This window comes from Nymphalis io, chromosome 12 (assembly GCF_905147045.1).
Source record: "Nymphalis io chromosome 12, ilAglIoxx1.1, whole genome shotgun sequence".
In the NCBI taxonomy this organism is placed as follows: Eukaryota; Metazoa; Arthropoda; class Insecta; order Lepidoptera; family Nymphalidae; genus Nymphalis; species Nymphalis io.
Genome location: NC_065899.1, coordinates 3712711 through 3730287, shown reverse-complemented (window position 1 = coordinate 3730287; position 17577 = coordinate 3712711). Strand labels below are relative to the sequence as shown.

The following is a 17577-nucleotide window of genomic DNA, read 5'->3' as shown; positions in this document are numbered from 1 at the left end:
AATTATAGGTATTACAATTTATATTAATCATGTACATCTTTTATATTGAATATTATATATGTGTTTCTATTTAATATCGTTACTTGTTTACAAATATTGTTCGAATCGAGTTAAACGTACTTGCTATACTTTATAAACTAGCTAATGTAACGAAAGTCATACAAATAACTTAAGAACTAACGATTTTGAATTTATAAGATTAAACTTTAATATCGGCTTCCATGTAGCTTCAAAACGAGGCGTGAAGAGGCATCTTGCGGGCCGGCAAGGCGGGGACGGCTAGTACAGAACATTCTTCCCGACTGTACTGGCCGTCGTCGCGTTTGGACTCTACTACCACTTACCATCAGGTGGAGTAGAGTCATTTGCCATCCCGGCGCATATAAAAAAAAGTATAATATACTTAATTTGGTTTTGAATTCCGAGTTTAACCGTGATATCTAAAGAATTAGTAAAATAAAAAAAAAACAATTGATTACGTATGAAAACTTAAAAGAGATGAACTATTCATATTGAAAATATATGGCGTAGCGTATGTATAATTAAATACATAAATCAGACAACAGCTGCTGCCGTGCTATTCTGCAAGAACCCACTTCGTATCTCACTCGTGACATGTTAAAAACCTACGCACAATGACACGCTATTTTGATTCATGTATCCTTCGAACGTTATAATTATTATAATCAATATCGCGTATCACTTTATGACATTTCACGAATGCGTTCAGCGGTGAATTTCGAGTATTTTCTTAAACAATACCTCTATAATATAAGTAGTCGTAAGAAATAATATAATACAGGTAACAATAGAACAAAATTACACTACAATCAAGCGCTTGATTGTGATAACCATTAAGGGATAATTGGATCGATTATTGATTCAATTAAATTTATTAGTTATCAATGCAGACGCGAACCAAATTACAGAGCAGCTAATCAGGACTTCCCAGCATATAACATATCAATATTGTAAAAAAATATAATATTTACACAATAAAAATTACATTTTCAACAAGTCTAACATCACAGTTTAATATGACAGCGAAGGCTACTTTTTTAAATGAATTTTATATGATATAGTCAGGACCTGATTTAGAGGTCCAGGTGCAACATAAGAGTCCAAGCCCCTTTATTATTCTACAAATAAATTGAATATTTTGTTCCAATCGTAGGTTTCAATAATTTATTGCGGGATAAAAAAAAAATTAACAAACATATGTAGAATTATGATTGTATAGCACTATATTTTCATACATAATTAAAGTTGAAAAATTTATGAAAAGAATATTTATTAAGAAATTGTTATGTATTTTTTATGTAACTCTTTTGCGGGTCTCCTCACTTAAGGTCCCGTGTTGTAATCCCGGGTGTCTTTCCCAAAAATCCGGACTTGGTTACAATTTTGAAAATGTCACAATTTACAACACAACAAAAGTGTTCTATATACAAAGTATTGAACAATTATGTAAGTGTAATCTCATATCAAATATGAAGGTGGTTAGTACTTACTAGCTAAATAAATTAATGTTAATACATCAAATACTTAAAAGAAACCTAATCATTATTTTATCATACATTAGTACTTTGGTAAAGGTACGTGTAGTAATTCGTCGTAAGGGACAGCGTTAAAGAACTTCTTAGCCGTTTCTATGGTGACGTTCATTGCGTAGTCCACAACAGGTTGGCCAAACTCTTCAGTCACCACTCTCCAGTTTTCGTTTAGGAATTGTAAAACTGTATTGCCTGGAACATAATTAAAAGTATATTAGACGATCACTTTATTAATTATTTTGCTTACCATTAAGAATAAATGTCACGTATATTTAACGAGTCATTTTATAATCGATCGTTTTTGAATAACGAGTCATCAAAATCTTTTATGTGAGTTTGAAATTTAAAAAACGTCTTTGTAGAGACCCTTTTGAAATAGTAAGGTGAAGGAGTAACGTAGAGAGAAAGCTAAACAAGCCATAGATTTACACATTGAATGCCATTTGCTAATAGCTTTGCTATATTAAACACAGGTACAGGTACTTAATTAATATATTTTTATTTATAGTATAATAATATGCGCCTTAACTCGTCATATCCATTTTAATTTAAATCGGTGGTAGAGCTTTGGGACAGGGACCACCCACTCAACAGATACTCTACCGTCAAACAGCAATACTTAACATTGTTATATTCCGGTTTGAAGGATGTGTGATTTACTTGTCAACATCTGAGTCCAGAGTTAGCATAGGCGATCTAAAGAATCAGGCGCCTCCTTTGCTTGTCCATCTAACTATTACATAAAAAATACTATCCATTTTCCGATGTCAATTTTACCATCTTTAAAAACGCCATTTTTTCACGAATCATAATGAATTCGAGTAAAAATCAACAGAATCAACGATTTTTCGTGCTTTACGAGACACGAGATTGTTAAACGACCAGCTACGGTCTGATACTAAGATTTACTTGATAAATATCCCGATATCTTTGTTGGATCGATCCAGGATTAAGGCTTAGGATATCATAATCTTCAGAAATTGTATCTATAAGCTGAAATGATATACACCTACTCGTATATAACATATCCTATACTTATTTTTAATTTGATATGCAGATTGCTTAAGCACAATCTGAACTGTTTGTGTATTATCAAAGAATCTTTACATTTAAAATTAGAAGATCAAACATATTTAAAGTAAATTGTATGTCTTGAAAAACATATGAGATCGACGTAGACAAACCTGTACATCAAAAACTGATTTCTGTATAAGTCCTTTATTATCTTTCGTATCTTAAAGTAACTCGATATTATCTTAATATTAATTGGTATCTGAAGCAAAACTTAATTTCTATTATCTTTGCCATATAATATGCTGTTCCATTGAATTGTATCGCAACCGATAGTAATTTAACATCATATAAAATGTTATAGTACCTCCATTGTGTATAATGCGCCTTATCGTCAGCAATATCGAAGTTTTGATTAAAAAAAAAACTTTTTAGGGACTTTTTTATTTCATTCCATTTCGCTCTCCTAACAAAATAAAAAATGAAACATAAGAGTCTGGTAAAATCATTGAGCGCCTTGTACATCCTGAGTTTTTAACTTTCATATGAATTAATTAGTACCAAAGCTGTGGAAACTTCGGTAAGGACTATGAAACTCGTTTGCGGAAACTGCGCAATGCATAATTTTGTCATTCGTAGACTTCATTTGTAGCAATTCAACCACACTTTAAATTTTTAACGAACGTTCTTATTTATTATAGTCAACGACTAGATGGCCCAGTTTATAGAAACGAAGATCTAAATCGAGGATACAAACTCTAGAAGAACCACTTTGCTTAATCTGCTTAATTTGTACTCTTTAATTGATCTTTTTTTGGTAGCTTAAATTCTGCCAGTTCTATTTTATCAACCAATCCGAGCTGAAGGCGAGCTGTGTAATGAGCTCCAAGTTCAAGTTTCTCCTTAACAATGGAGAATGCCCATCATCAGCATCCGTAACCGTAACAGCCTGTGAATGTCCCACTGCTGGGCTAAAGGCCTCCTCTCCTCTTTTTGAGGAGAAGGTTTGGAGCTTATTCCACCACGCTGCTCCAATGCGGGTTGGTGGAATACACATGTTGCAGAATTTCAGTGAAATTAGACACATGCAGGTTTCCTCACGATGTTTTCCTTCACCGTAAAGCACGAGATGAATTATAATCACAAATTAAGCACATGAAAATTTTTGGATGGAAATGAAGGTTTTTAAGGATTCTTATCCTAAAAAATACTTCTTATATTTTCTATGTGAAATATACTAGTTAAACTAAATAATATACGTAAAAAGCTATCATAGTTGCAGATAAATAATAATACATGTTTGTTTTTTTTTTTTTTCAATTATTTAGACAGACATAATATTCGTGCCTGTTATTACACTGGCTCAAGCACCCTTCAAATCGGAATACAACATTATTTAGTACTATTGTTTGTTTTATTATATATTAATAATAATAATATCCTCCAGACTAATTTCAGCCACGGTGGCCAAGAGAGATCAGTCAACTGCGCAGGAGATATAGTAGACAGGTCCATTCTCTATTCCCCAACTCTCGTAATTCGATGGGACGGCAATCGGACAGGCGCAGGACCAACGGCTTTACGTGCTTCCGATGCACGGGAGTGTACATACTTCCAACTTTCAGACTCCGGGGTGCTACTGAGAAATTTCTGACAGAAAAACCCAATAACTTTTTATTGGCCCGACTCGGGAATTGAATCCAGGACCTCCAAGTTTGCGGCCTTACATATAGCAGCGAGACAGTCACTTATATATTATATATATAATAAATAACACAAACTATAAATGTATGAAAGCCATAAAATCCCTTCCTCTCCAACATTTTTTCTTTCCTTATTATCTAACATAACGACTTCAAATAACATAAAATTATATTAGTACTCACTCAATTCCGGGTTCCCTTTGAATAGGTTATTGATCGTGTAATGTACTCTGTCACCATAATCGAACGTGTATTTGTAATTTTTTATACCAAAGTGGTCTCGGCCGTCCGCATCCTTAAAGTACTTGGTCTTTATGTTCAGTTTTATGACAGAGTTAACTGTAAAACGAAGGGAAATAAGTCGTAAAAACTTTATTATCTGCTTCCAATATTTATGTTATTATTCACATGTGAATTTTATTCTATTTTTATATTTAAATCTTTGTTTATTTTACAAATGTTGCAATCTTTCATTTCGATTCCTTGCATTATTGTTATAGCAAATCTTAAGTAAGATGATATTGCTATATTATTTTTAAGCGGTAAGTTAACGTACAAGCTATTTTTTTTATTTATTTATTATTCCACTTTGTTTGCTCCGGCTTTGCCTGCTTTTTATCCAAGCGATAATTTAGTATTATACAAATGACAATTTGAATGAATGAGTTGACTATGTTGTCTAAACATTAAAATGCACATTATTAGTTACCTATTTTGATTTTGGAATCTCCTTCGCCGTTAATAGGGAATAATAGAAGTCTCCCAACAGCTGTGTATTTTCCTTTAATAGTTATGTTACATTTTATCTCAAGAACGAATATATTATCTTCCAGGTAAGCTCTGAAACATAAAAACGCACGATTAAATATATAATTGGTGGTAGGGCTTTGCTGTTAGGGGTTGTGCAAGCTCGTCTGGGTAAGTACCATCTACCGCAAAACAGCAGTACTTAGTATTATTGTGTTCTGGTTTGAAAAGTTAATGAACAGTTAAATTATAGGCACAAGGTACATAACATCTTAGTTCTCAAGATTGGTGGTGCATTGGCGATTTTCATAGAAAATAATTATAGAGCAGCATAAATTCGCATGATCAATGCAGAGGCATGTATCTGTATTTTATTTTTTAATAGTAATGGAGAACTATATAACCTTTTTTTAAGAATGCTAATAACTTGTTTGAAGACTACGCAAATACTGAAAAGAAGGAATACAATCAAGAAAATACAATTTAAGTAAATTATAAGGCTCCAAAATAGTACGTATCAAACGTAAAACCTCTTACTTCCTTCAATTTAAAATCCCAGTTTATATTATATACCAAAATATCGGTATCGTAAATATTATTATACTCTCACGTGTGACAAAAAAACGAAAATGCTGATATATTTTAATAGGATAAACAAATTTATTCTTTGTTTGTGTTGATTTTATCGCAACGCAACACAAGTAACGCGCTCACAACATAAATAAAGCAAATATTTTCGATTTTATCACAATCCCGTGAGAATATAAACTTCATAGCTTACTATAATACAATATGTATGTAATCTGTTTCAAAGAATAATGGCAAAAATTCAAGGTTTCTTAGGAAACAGTGAAGGTAGTATTTCGTAACAAACCGACATATCATCATATTTTGGTCACGTATGAGTAAAAAGGTAAAAAAACTACGCTATAATGATGTATAACGATATAATTATTTTTTTAGTTTCATTTATAATCCTTTCATAGTAAATTGAACGTGTAAATTGATGAAATGAAATGATAATTATTTCCCTCAACACAAAGGAAAACTTTACAGGAATAATATAAAATATAATATAAAACCGCTTAACAAAGTACACATTCCTTTGTGAGAGACTATTATCCATACTAGTTTAACTGTTTTAGAGATTACTAGGCTCCCACTCTCAATGCAATGCTAGTATTACTATTGACTAAATTTAAATGTACGAATTTTAAACATCATATCATATATCATACATTATTACAAGTTACAAGGAACGCATATAAACATGTCTCCATTTTTTTATATATCAATCTATATAATAGTGTTAGATACACTATTTAAAAAAAAGAGAAACTATTGAATCTTTCGCGGGTTGTTTTTGGTAGAATTAACATTAATTATAGTAACGTAGTTGTTGTTCTTGTAGATTAATTATAATCCTGTCAAATGAGGGTTCGAAAGCTCTCGAAGCGTATAATTTTGTTTTTAAATATACGAGTGTAACACGCAATTACATGATCTAAATAAACGTTTAAAAATTGTTTCTTGTAATATATAAAAATAAATAAAGAACTTTTGCGTAAAGGTAAACCGAACGATTCATATAACATACTCGTTTCGGAAGTAACTTGATCGCCTTCCTGTTGTTGCAAATAAATAAAATATAATTAGAAACAAAAATGTTGAAATAAAAAAAAAAAAACTATAATCCTACTAGTTTCTTTCGCCGATTCTGTTCATTAACAGGCTGTTACTGGGTGCTTAGTTCAACAACAGTATTTTTGATTATAAGTATGACGAAGTCATTATTTTTATGACTCCATATTCAACTTGAATTACATTAAACATATATATCATACGCAAAATAAACGTTCTAAATTAATTCTACCTAAAAATGTTTTTTTCTTTTGTGTATTTTAGAGTCAACATCTCGTCATAATTCATGTATTACTGATATTTTATTGAGTTTTTATAATAAACTTGCACTTACTGTACGTTCAACACCTGACATTTGCGCAGTCCTGTGACCTTTCCGTCCAAAAATGTGACTTTTACACCAGGCAATTGTATTGGTAACTCGTCAATGACGAAGGGGTCCAAGGCGGGTACTCCCAAGAGCGGTAACCCTCTGGCAAATTCCGGGATCGCATCTTGTGTTGCCTGAACTAAGCAGGTCGATTCGGTATTGTTGCAAGGATGAATAAAATCAGCTGTAAATAAAATAAAAATTACTGAATAAAATTTTTATCGATAGGAAAAATATTTTTATTGCCTCTTCGTGCCAAGCTTTTATTTAATTAATTCATAGATATGCACGATAGAGCAAAAGTATATAATATGTACTAATTATTTAGATTGATTTAACCATGACTTAAATAAAATAAAATCATATAATATATTATAATATAGGTTATTATTTTTATTTACACGGAGAATATAATTATATAATACACATAAAATTTAAAAACAACTTTTTTTTTTTCAAGTTTTGCGTCTAGAATATTATGTCAATTATTTTTTACAAATAAAACCGTTGCACACAAATACGAATTTATTTTCGACCTTTTTTGAATAATTCGTATTCCAAACGAGAGATATTTATTTTTATCACTAACATATAATACAGTAAACAAGCTGTTACAGCTTGTTAATGTCCCACTGCTGGGCTAAGGCCTCCTCTCCCTTTTTGAGGAGAAGGTGTAGAGCTTATTCCACCACGCTGCCCCAATGCGGGTTGGTAGAATACACATGTGACGTAATTTCAATGAAATTAGACACATGCAGGTTTTCTCACGATGTTCTCCTTCACCGTCAAGCACGAGATGAATTATAATCACAAATTAAGCACATGAAAATTCAGTGGTGCTTGCCCGGTTTTGAACCCACGATCATCGGTTAAGATTCACGCATTCTAACCACTAGGCCATCTCGGCTTAACATATAATAATAAAAACATAATAGATTAAAAGCGAAAATTATAATTAAGAAACGTTTTTAAGTAGTACTATAATCGAGATAAGTTTTAACGTTGCGAGTAATAGTTACAACATAAGTCATTTGTTTCAAATATTACAATCTTCATTAAGTTGGAGAATAATACGTTTCTTTGTGTTGATAGATGTGTAATTTTTTCTACATTAAAAATAGAATCCGCTACAATTCCTTATGAAATTTTAAATAAGTATGTCGCAATTATCTATCTGAATATAATCGTCAACAACAACGTGTGTTTATGTCAACAACAACAAGATATTATATGTGAATAACAAGATATTATATATAATTTTTGAATTGGAAAAATATTATTGATACTAAGATTCAGCATATTAACAGGTCTATTAAAATTAATTAAAGTACTGCGTCCCATACACATTTAAATTTATGTGCACATACTCGACGTTGATAGTGTCACATACTTTAGACGTATTTGCTTTCTTGCCGGATCTTTATTCTCATTAGCTAAGGTATATAATTGAATAACTAGCTCTGAATCTCAATTAACCGCTTTTATGGATTCAGGAATATTAAATATTACAGGTGGATCTTTATTTGTTGTTTAATGGAACCAAATTATTAGCTACTCTCCATTACGTTCCTTAGACATATCAAAATTTTTGCACCATGCTTCATCCTACAGATAAATAATATTTTTTTTTACAATATTTTATTTCTAAGGGTTAATTAGTGATAATATTTTAGTCGAACTGGCTTTAAAATATTGTGGTAATATTAACTTATTGTGTAACAATTATCTTTATTTTAAAAAGATAATTTGAACCATAAAAAATTATATCAGTTTTATAGTTCATAGTCAGATTTCAAATTGTAACGATTTTATAATGTACGACATTTACATAGAAAATGTTATATAAACAAATCAGTCGTGTCTGATTAATTTCCCTAATAGGTAATGTGACACCTTTCTACAAAATAACATTCGCCTATAAAAATATACAATCAAATCAATCAATCAACAGCCAATCGTTGTCCACTGCTGAACATAGGCCTCTCCCAAGGTGCGCCAAAGCTCCCTGTTCTCCGCCTTCCGCATCCAGTTGGTGCCCGCCACCTTCTTAAGGTCGTCGATCCACCTGGCTGGAGGGCGCCCTACGCTGCGCTTTTTTTCTTTTTTTTTTTTTTTTTTTTTTTTATATTCGCCGGGAGGGCAAATGACTCTACTCCACCTTATGGTAAGTGGTAGTAGAGTCCAAACGCGACGACGGCCAGTACAGACGGGAAAAACGTTCTGCACTAGCCGCCTTCGCCTTGCCGGCCCGCAAGATGCCTCGTCACGCCTCGTTTGAAGGAACCCGGGTTGTAAGAGGAGGGGAACACGTGAGCTGGTAAGGAATTCCATTTTTTGGAAGTGCGACAAAGAAAGGAGTTGCCAAATTTCTTTGTTCGCGATGGAATTGATGTCACAGTTAGGCGGTGACATCGAGAACCAGCTCGCGTGGACTTAAGAAGGAAGGGGGAAGCAGGAATTAGAGAGAATAATTCCTCAGAGCACTCGCCGTGATACAGTCGATAGAAAGCGCTCAGTGCTGCTATCTCACGACGCAATTGTAAAGGTTCAAGGGTGTTTGTGACCTTTACGTCGCCAATAATGCGTACGGCACGTCGCTGCAACCGGTCCAAGGCCTCAAGTAGGTACTTAGCGGAGCCATCCCAAAGGTGCGAGCAATATTCCACGCAAGACCGTACCTGTGTTTTGTACAGCAGGCACAGTTGTTGAGGCGTGAAAAAGCGCCGCACCTTGTTCAGAACTCCGAGTTTCCGTGAAGCTGTTTTTATAACAGCCTCGATGTAATCCCTTGGACTAAGGTCGCAGCGAACGTCAATCCTCAGCATGGCGATTTTGCTTTGCATCACCAGCGGAGTACCACAGAGGGAGGGAAGAGGGGAAAATGTTGACTTTTTCGCCGTGAGAGCGCATACCTGTGTTTTCTTGGCATTAAACTCAACAAGATTATCAGAGCCCCATTTGGCGATGAGCTCTAACGTCCTATCGAGTTCAATGACAAGATTCTCCCGCCTCTCCTCAGTTTCCGCCCGCCCAGCCACTGCGCGTCCGTGGTATCCACCATGCACTGTACTATCATCTGCATAGCAATGTATGTTCCCAAGGGAGAGCATATCATTGATATGCAAAAGAAAGAGTGTTGGAGATAGCACAGATCCCTGGGGGACCCCAGCATTCACTACATAGAATTGTGAAGCGCAACCATCTACTAAAACACGAAGGCTACGCTTGTGTAGGAAGCTGGCAATCCAGGTGCATAGCTGAGCAGGCAGACCATATGCCGGTAGCTTGGAGAGAAGACTTCTGTGCCAGACCCTGTCGAAAGCCTTGGAGATATCGAGGCTGACAGCCAACGATTCTCCATGCTTGTCGATAGCTTCACCCCAGAGGTGTGTTACGTACGCTAGAAGATCACCTGTGGACCGTTTTGGTCGAAACCCGTACTGACGATCATTAATTAGACAGTGATCTTCTAGGTAATGGATCAGTTGGTTGTTTAAAATCCGTTCCATCACCTTACAAAGTACTGAGGTGATAGCTATTGGCCGATAATTTGCCGGGTCAGACCGATCCCCTTTTTTGGGAACCGCTTGCACATTAGCTCTTCTCCAAGCCTCCGGCACACTTCCCGAAGAGAGAGAAAGTTGGAACAGGCGCGTTAACACAGGAGACAGCTCCGCTGCGCACTTCTTCAGCACTATGGCTGGTATTCCATCGGGACCGCTAGCTTTCCGTACATCAAGTGATTGCAGCTCCGCACGCACATCACGTTGCCTGATTTTAATGGCCACATGCAGGTATTGTAGGTGGCAGTGCACTACAATCATCGATGACGGAATTGTCGGCAAAGAGTTTAGCCAGGAGATCAGCTTGCTCTTGCGGACTGTGAGCTAGCGATCCGTCCGGATTTCTGAGCGGTGGCAGCGAAGGTTGGCAGAAATTGTTTTGCACAGACTTGGTCAGACGCCAGAAGCTACGGGAGCCCCTAGGATGCGAAACAAGGTCATGACCAATCTGTACAATACGCTGTGCATCCGCTCTCGTGTATGCCTTTCTACAGGACTTGGAATTTTTATTATAGTTTGCTTTCAGTGAGTCAATGTTAGATGCCCCGCTAATACAGCCGTTGATCCACTTGCGATATGCCGCCTGCTTAGATGATACAGCATCGGCACATTCACGAGTGAACCAACGGTTACGCGTACTCCTACTGACGAGATCTGAGCTAGGAATGTAGTATTCCATTCCCAGCATGATCTCGCCAGCAACAGCAGTGGCACTAGCTGTCGGGTCATTCCCACTGAAGCAACGTTCCTTCCAAGGGACCGACGCATAGTAATCGCGCATACCGTCCCAATCCGCCGACTTATAGTGCCAAACGCGACGTTTGCATACCGCTAGTGGCGGCAGCTTGGCCTGTGGCACTCTGGTAGAAATAAGGCTGTGATCCGAAGAGCCAAGAGGAGCCTGAACCACAACCTGATATTCCACCGGGTGAGAAGTCAGCAGAAGGTCCAGTAGAGAAGGTGCTTGCCCATCAATGTCTGGGATCCTGGTGGGCTGATCAACCAGTTGGGTCAAGTCATGTGTGAGAGCAAAAGCATGACCAGTCCTTCCAGCATGGTCAGTTTTGAGGGATTTCAACCAGGATTCGTGGTGAGCATTAAAATCCCCCAAAAACACCAATTCCGCGTTAGGAAATTGCTGTTGCGCAGCATCTGCCACCCGACTAAGATGGTCAAATAATCGGCTTGTTTCCAAGTCACCATTGTGGGATCTGTAGAGGCACACGTAGACTCGGCTCTGACGAACCAGGTCCACACGTACCACCAACATGGAGAAGGAGGGGTCCTCCAAGCAGCGCAGTCGGTGACAGCAAACATCCGTCGCAGTGTCAGCGCAGAGGGGCAGTGAAATGTATTCTTTCTCCGTCACTGCACGGAAAAATTCGGCGCTTGCCGATTCGCGGTCTCCACTCTAGGACTCGTCTGCTCCAACGGCCATCGGTCCTACGACATACGTTACCAGCCCACTGCCACTTCCTGCTAATTTTGCAAGCTATGTCGGTGACTCCGGTTCTTTTCCGGATAATCTCATTTCTGATCTTATCCTTCAAAGATACTCCGAGCATAGCTCACTCCATAGCACGCTGAGCGACTTTGAATTTGTGGACTAGTCCCGCAGTTAGTGTCCACGTTTCGGCACCGTATGTCATGGCAGATAAGACGCATTGGTTGAAGACTTTCGTCTTCAAACATTGGTTCGTATATGAAAGACTTTCGTCTTCAAACGCGTTGGTAAACAGTTTCGAGGATATTACATCCCCCTGTCTCACCCCTCTGCGCAGTTGGATCGCCTTCGTCTTACAGTCCTGGATGTGGACAGTCATTGTAGCGGCGTTGTACAGACATCTCAGTACCTCGATATATCTCCAGTCGATATGACATCTCTGCAATGAGTCGAGCACTGCCCAGGTTTCGATGGAGTCGAAGGCTTTCTCGTAGTCCAAAAATGCCATACACAGCGGCTGATTGTACTCTTCGGTCTTCTGCACAATCTGCCGAACAGTATGGATGTGGTCCACGGTGCTGTAGCCTGATAGAAAGCCGGCTTGCTCTGGGGGCTGGAACTCGTCAAGTCGTCTGGCGAGACGGTTCGTGACGACTCTTGAGAACAGCTTATACACGTGACTCAGGAGGGAGATTGGTCTGTAGTTTTTCAAGAGGGTTTTATCACCTTTCTTGTAAAACAGTACCACATCACTCCCGCTCCACGTTTCCGGGGTCTTGCCATGTTAGATAACGGAATTAAAGAGGCTTGCTAGCTCTTTCAGGACCGGAGTCCCACCTGCCTTAAGCAACTCTATTGTGATTCCTACATCTCCCGGGGCTTTGTTGTTTTTAAGCTGTTCTAGAGCCGCCCGAATCTCGCCTTGGTCAACGACCGGGAGCTCCTCGGAGAAATGGCACATAAGAGGGGCGCACTGGTCATCAATACTGATTCCCACGGGTTTATCTGATCTTGAAGAGAACAACTGCCCATAAAACCTCTCTACTTCTCCGACAATCTCAGGCCTAGAGGTAACGACCCCACCATTTTCAGTTTTAAGTTTTGTCAGACGCGGCCTCCCAAACTTGCGAGCGAACACTTTCGATCCCCGATTTTGCTCAGTCGCAGCCTTGATGGCACGGGTATTGGAGCGTCGGAGATCGCGTCGCGTCAGCGTTTTTATTATTCGATTTAAGGCCTTATCTGACAAAAACGACGGTAGTTCTCGTCGTTTTCTCATGAGCTCGAGTGTCTCAGCAGAGAGTTTTGGTGCGTTGTCTCTTCTCTGTGGCGGAAAACACTTGCGGGATGTGTTTTGCAGTATTTTGACCAGCGTGTCGGTTCTCTCATCAATGCTGCTTATGGTTTCCAACGCGGTGAATTGATTTTGAAGTTCCATTTGGAACTTTTCGGAGCCTTGAGCAGCTTGGAGCATGGTAGGTCGGAGAGTAGACCTCATCATTCTCGATCTTTCGGCTTTGAAGCCGATATTTAGAGTGCCTTGAACCAAGCGGTGATCACTTCCGGTATTAAATCTGTTGATCACTGAAACATCTCTAAATATGTGCCTTTTATTCGAAATGATAAAGTCTATCTCGTTCCTTGTCACGTTATCGGGGCTTCGCCAGGTCCACCTTCTCTGAGACTTCTTTTGAAAGAAAGAATTCATCAAAAAGAGCCCCTGCGCTTCGAGAAAGTTAACCAGCATTTGCCCCCTGTGATTTCTGCAGCCCAAGCCGTAAGGGCCGACTTTCGATTCACCACTATCTTGTACTCCCACTTTAGCATTAGTCTCCCATAACAACATTGTAGTGGGCCTTCGAGGTGTCGTTGAGGGCCTTTGCGATGTCCTCGTACATCGCTTCGACCACATCATCAGAGTATGTCGAAGTTGGCGCATATACCTGTACGACCTTCAGGGAGTACCTGTCGGAAAGTTTTAGGACAAGGTACGCTACCCGGTTCGGTTCAGATTCACACTACTGATTTCCACAATGCTGCTAATGAGATCCTTTTTGACTAGAAAACCGACACCACCCTGGGAGAGGTTAGAGTTATCGTGTCCTCCCCCTGTCTTCGGACTTCAGATAACCCCAGTATATGCCAGTTTATATGACTTAACTCTACTTCTAATTCGGCGAGGTGATGGTCCAGCCTCATCGAGCGTCCATATCATAAAAACATACAATCACAAACAAATATAATTGTTTAAGGGAAAACGTCATTTCTCGAACTTTAACTTTTTTTGAAAAATGTCATTATTCCTATCAAACACACATGTGTCGGGTGTTGTACGGGTTTGCAGACGATACAGTTTTCAACAATCAAAATGACATTTTAGTGACTATGATGTTTAATCTTTATTTATGAATTAGAATTTAATACATTTTTTCTCTAAAAATACAGCTGATAATTAATCGACTTATTAAATAATCGCATTTCAAAACAAATTGGAGATATGTGATTTTTCTATTTAAGCGACGATATCGGAATTCAGCATTTATTGTCTTAGTGTATCAGTAAGGTAAATCGTATACCTTAGGAAGTCGAATTATACTATAAAATAAAAAAAATACAGATTATAGATTTAATGTTAACTATTAACGAGTTCACGGCTCGTCCAAAACCTCCAATTTGGCCTTACGGTTAAGGAACATTTCGATTATTTCGTTGTCCTAATTCGAAAGTTATATTATATGTTATTTACTGTACTGTACTTTATTATATGTGAAAGTATTTTAATAGATTGCACTGACTACTGTAAGCAAAACATGGTCTTGTGACACAAATTGTTAATGATAATATAAAGTTTAGTAAGTCAACATCGCGCCACTATGTTAGGCAATTACAAATATCGCTTTAAACGCACGCGATCTTTTTAGGCATTTATGTGTACTTCAAATATTACAAATATAACGTTATTATTTGTTATGAAACATTGTTTGTTCAAAAATACAAAATAAAAAGATATAAAAATTAATATTTGTTATAATTTAAAATTATCCTGTTCATTTCTTAATATAAATCATAACATAGACAGTTTTTCTCATTAGATTATAATTCGTTAAATATATTTATAAGCATGAATGCTTGCTTTATAACAACTTTATAAACAAATAAAACGCTTTCTAACTTGAGGAGCTAAACATTTTGTACACATGCCTTTAGGGCGTATAAACAACAAAGTCAAACTAATAATTTATGATATTTTAAACAAGCTAATGAGTTATAACAAAGGATTAAGATTTTTTCAAAAAAAGTTTGAATAGAAAATAATTATAATCGGTAAGAAGAATATCAATAGTCCAACAAGGCTTGGCCAATTGAAAACACAAGTTCGAATCTGATCTCTGGGTCAATGTCGAAATTGGCTAGTACCAGTCTTTAAAATTTTATATTTGGATCCATATGTGGCTAATTCATCACGATGTTTTCCTTCATCACTGAGCACGATGATATTTTTAAACACATGAAAAATCAGTGACGCTTGCCAAGGTTCAAACTCTCAAGCTCCTGTTAAGCTTCACGTGTTTTATTTTACCACAGGGGCCGAGATCTACTAAGCTATAACGATTACGAAACGTTCCCGATTCAATTCCGATCCATCTTTAACTATATTATATTTATTATAATCTGAACCAAATTAATTTGATGTTAACATATACCGTTATGTCAAAATCAAACTTAATTGTAGAAGTTTATGCCAATAGTCATTAATTAAATTAAAGAATAAGAAATCGGATAAACGGCAACGATCACACTTCGATTCGATTGCGATATATATATATATATATATATATATATATATATATATATATATATATATATTTGACATTTTGTTAGTAGAATTGGACCTCTGGTTCCCTTATTAAGTGTACAAATATCATAAATTCATTATAAGTAAAAAAAAAAATAAAATTACCAGAATAATGAATTCAGGCCTTATATTAAATATCACAACACAGTAAAATAATCGTAATGTTGACATGGCCTTAAATGTAATGTCATATTTGCGTGAGTCTCCGTGTCGCTAGCAAGCAACATGACATATAGGATGACACGCCTGTGTTGCATTGTACTTATTATTTTGGAACTTGTTGGGTCATGTGATTTTACATGCGATATTTTAAATGTTCAAGTAGTACTCGCAAGGTTGCATACACTTCTGTTGTTATATTTTATTTAATGAAGTGCAATTTAAGTAGCAAACTTTTTATAATTCGAACGAATATTTATGGCATAATAACGGTTTAAGTAAAAATAAACATTCATAAAATATTTTATATTTATTTCAGCGATATTTCCCTCATATTTTTTAATAAATAGGAAATGAATGAAATAAAAAAACTAGATGGCGTTAGCTATTCGAAAAGTATCTATATAAAATTTTAAGTGAATGTGACGTTTGGTACTTTCAGGTTTTTGATAAAATTGTTACGCCATAATGGTAAGGTTAAGGTTACGTCGAGATATTCATCTTAATAGATAGAAATATATTTTGAAAACTTATACTCGGAAACGTTTGAATTGAAATTTCATCAAGAATCAAAATTGTTAAAGCTTGAAATATTATAAAAAATAATTATAAACTTTTGATTAGCATGTACTAATACTTGATTATTACAATTATTTTATAAATCATTTGAATAAAATTATAACTTCGATTAATGAAATTTTTGTTTTAGCTTATATAATAATAAATATGCACCTACCTATGACATTAAAAAAAAATAGGTATACGTTGAATGTTATGAAAACAAAAGATATAAATAAACTTTTCAAACAAAACCCCCTTAATAACAAAACTACTATACTTTATTTCGAAAACGCTACGGAATTGAAAAGAAAACCTTCATAATTAGAAACTAAACAAAATATAACTTACGCGCGAGTCTTGCTGAAGAGTTGTTTACGAAGGCCAGCGCAATAGCCACTATAGTGAAAACTGTAACATGTCTCTCACACATTTTTATTTTTTATGCACAATCCAATCCAATAAATCTTTGAGTCCTGAACAATGCGTCGTCCGATCGAAGACCTACGGGCGCACTGACGAGTGACCTTCGTTAACGTTTGTACTTCTTATGTAAATTGAAACGAGTTCTTTCTCATTTTAGGTTGCATAAATTCGGATAGCTCTTTGCCAATGTGAAGCCTGCTTTTCACGCAACGCTGCCCGCTAATCCGTTTTAAAATGCGAATTTAGCGAGTGCACGCTATGCGTTGGACGTTGTGCATTCAAAAATGGGCCGATTCGAACACGCAGCTACGTCGATCGCAGTGTAGTGTAACAACTGAATTGGTATGTCATGCTGCGACTGATTCCATTTCACTTTTACTATTATCTTAAAATTTAAGGAAGGAAATGTATACCGCCAAAGGTTATCCTTAGTATTAATATTTTTATTTTTATCTACCGGTTTATTACGAATGAAAGTGAGAACAATACTTCCAAGTTCAATGACCTCAATCTTTGAAATAGTTTAAAATATTGTTATTATTCGGG

The 17577-nt window shown here is 36.4% G+C and overlaps 1 protein-coding gene across 1 annotated transcript; it reads right to left on the bottom strand.

Moving 5' to 3' along the window:
* Nucleotides 1-1486: 1486 nt before the first annotated feature.
* LOC126772245 (circadian clock-controlled protein daywake-like) lies at nt 1487-17229 on the bottom strand. Its single transcript, XM_050492525.1, has 5 exons — nt 16957-17229; nt 6990-7209; nt 4977-5107; nt 4451-4606; nt 1487-1745 (listed from the first exon to the last, which is right to left on the bottom strand). Exons 1-5 carry the CDS (start codon nt 17036-17038, stop codon nt 1579-1581), a joined length of 756 nt encoding a protein of 251 aa, XP_050348482.1. The 5' UTR covers nt 17039-17229; the 3' UTR covers nt 1487-1578.
* Between the last annotated feature and the right edge of the window lie 348 nt (nt 17230-17577).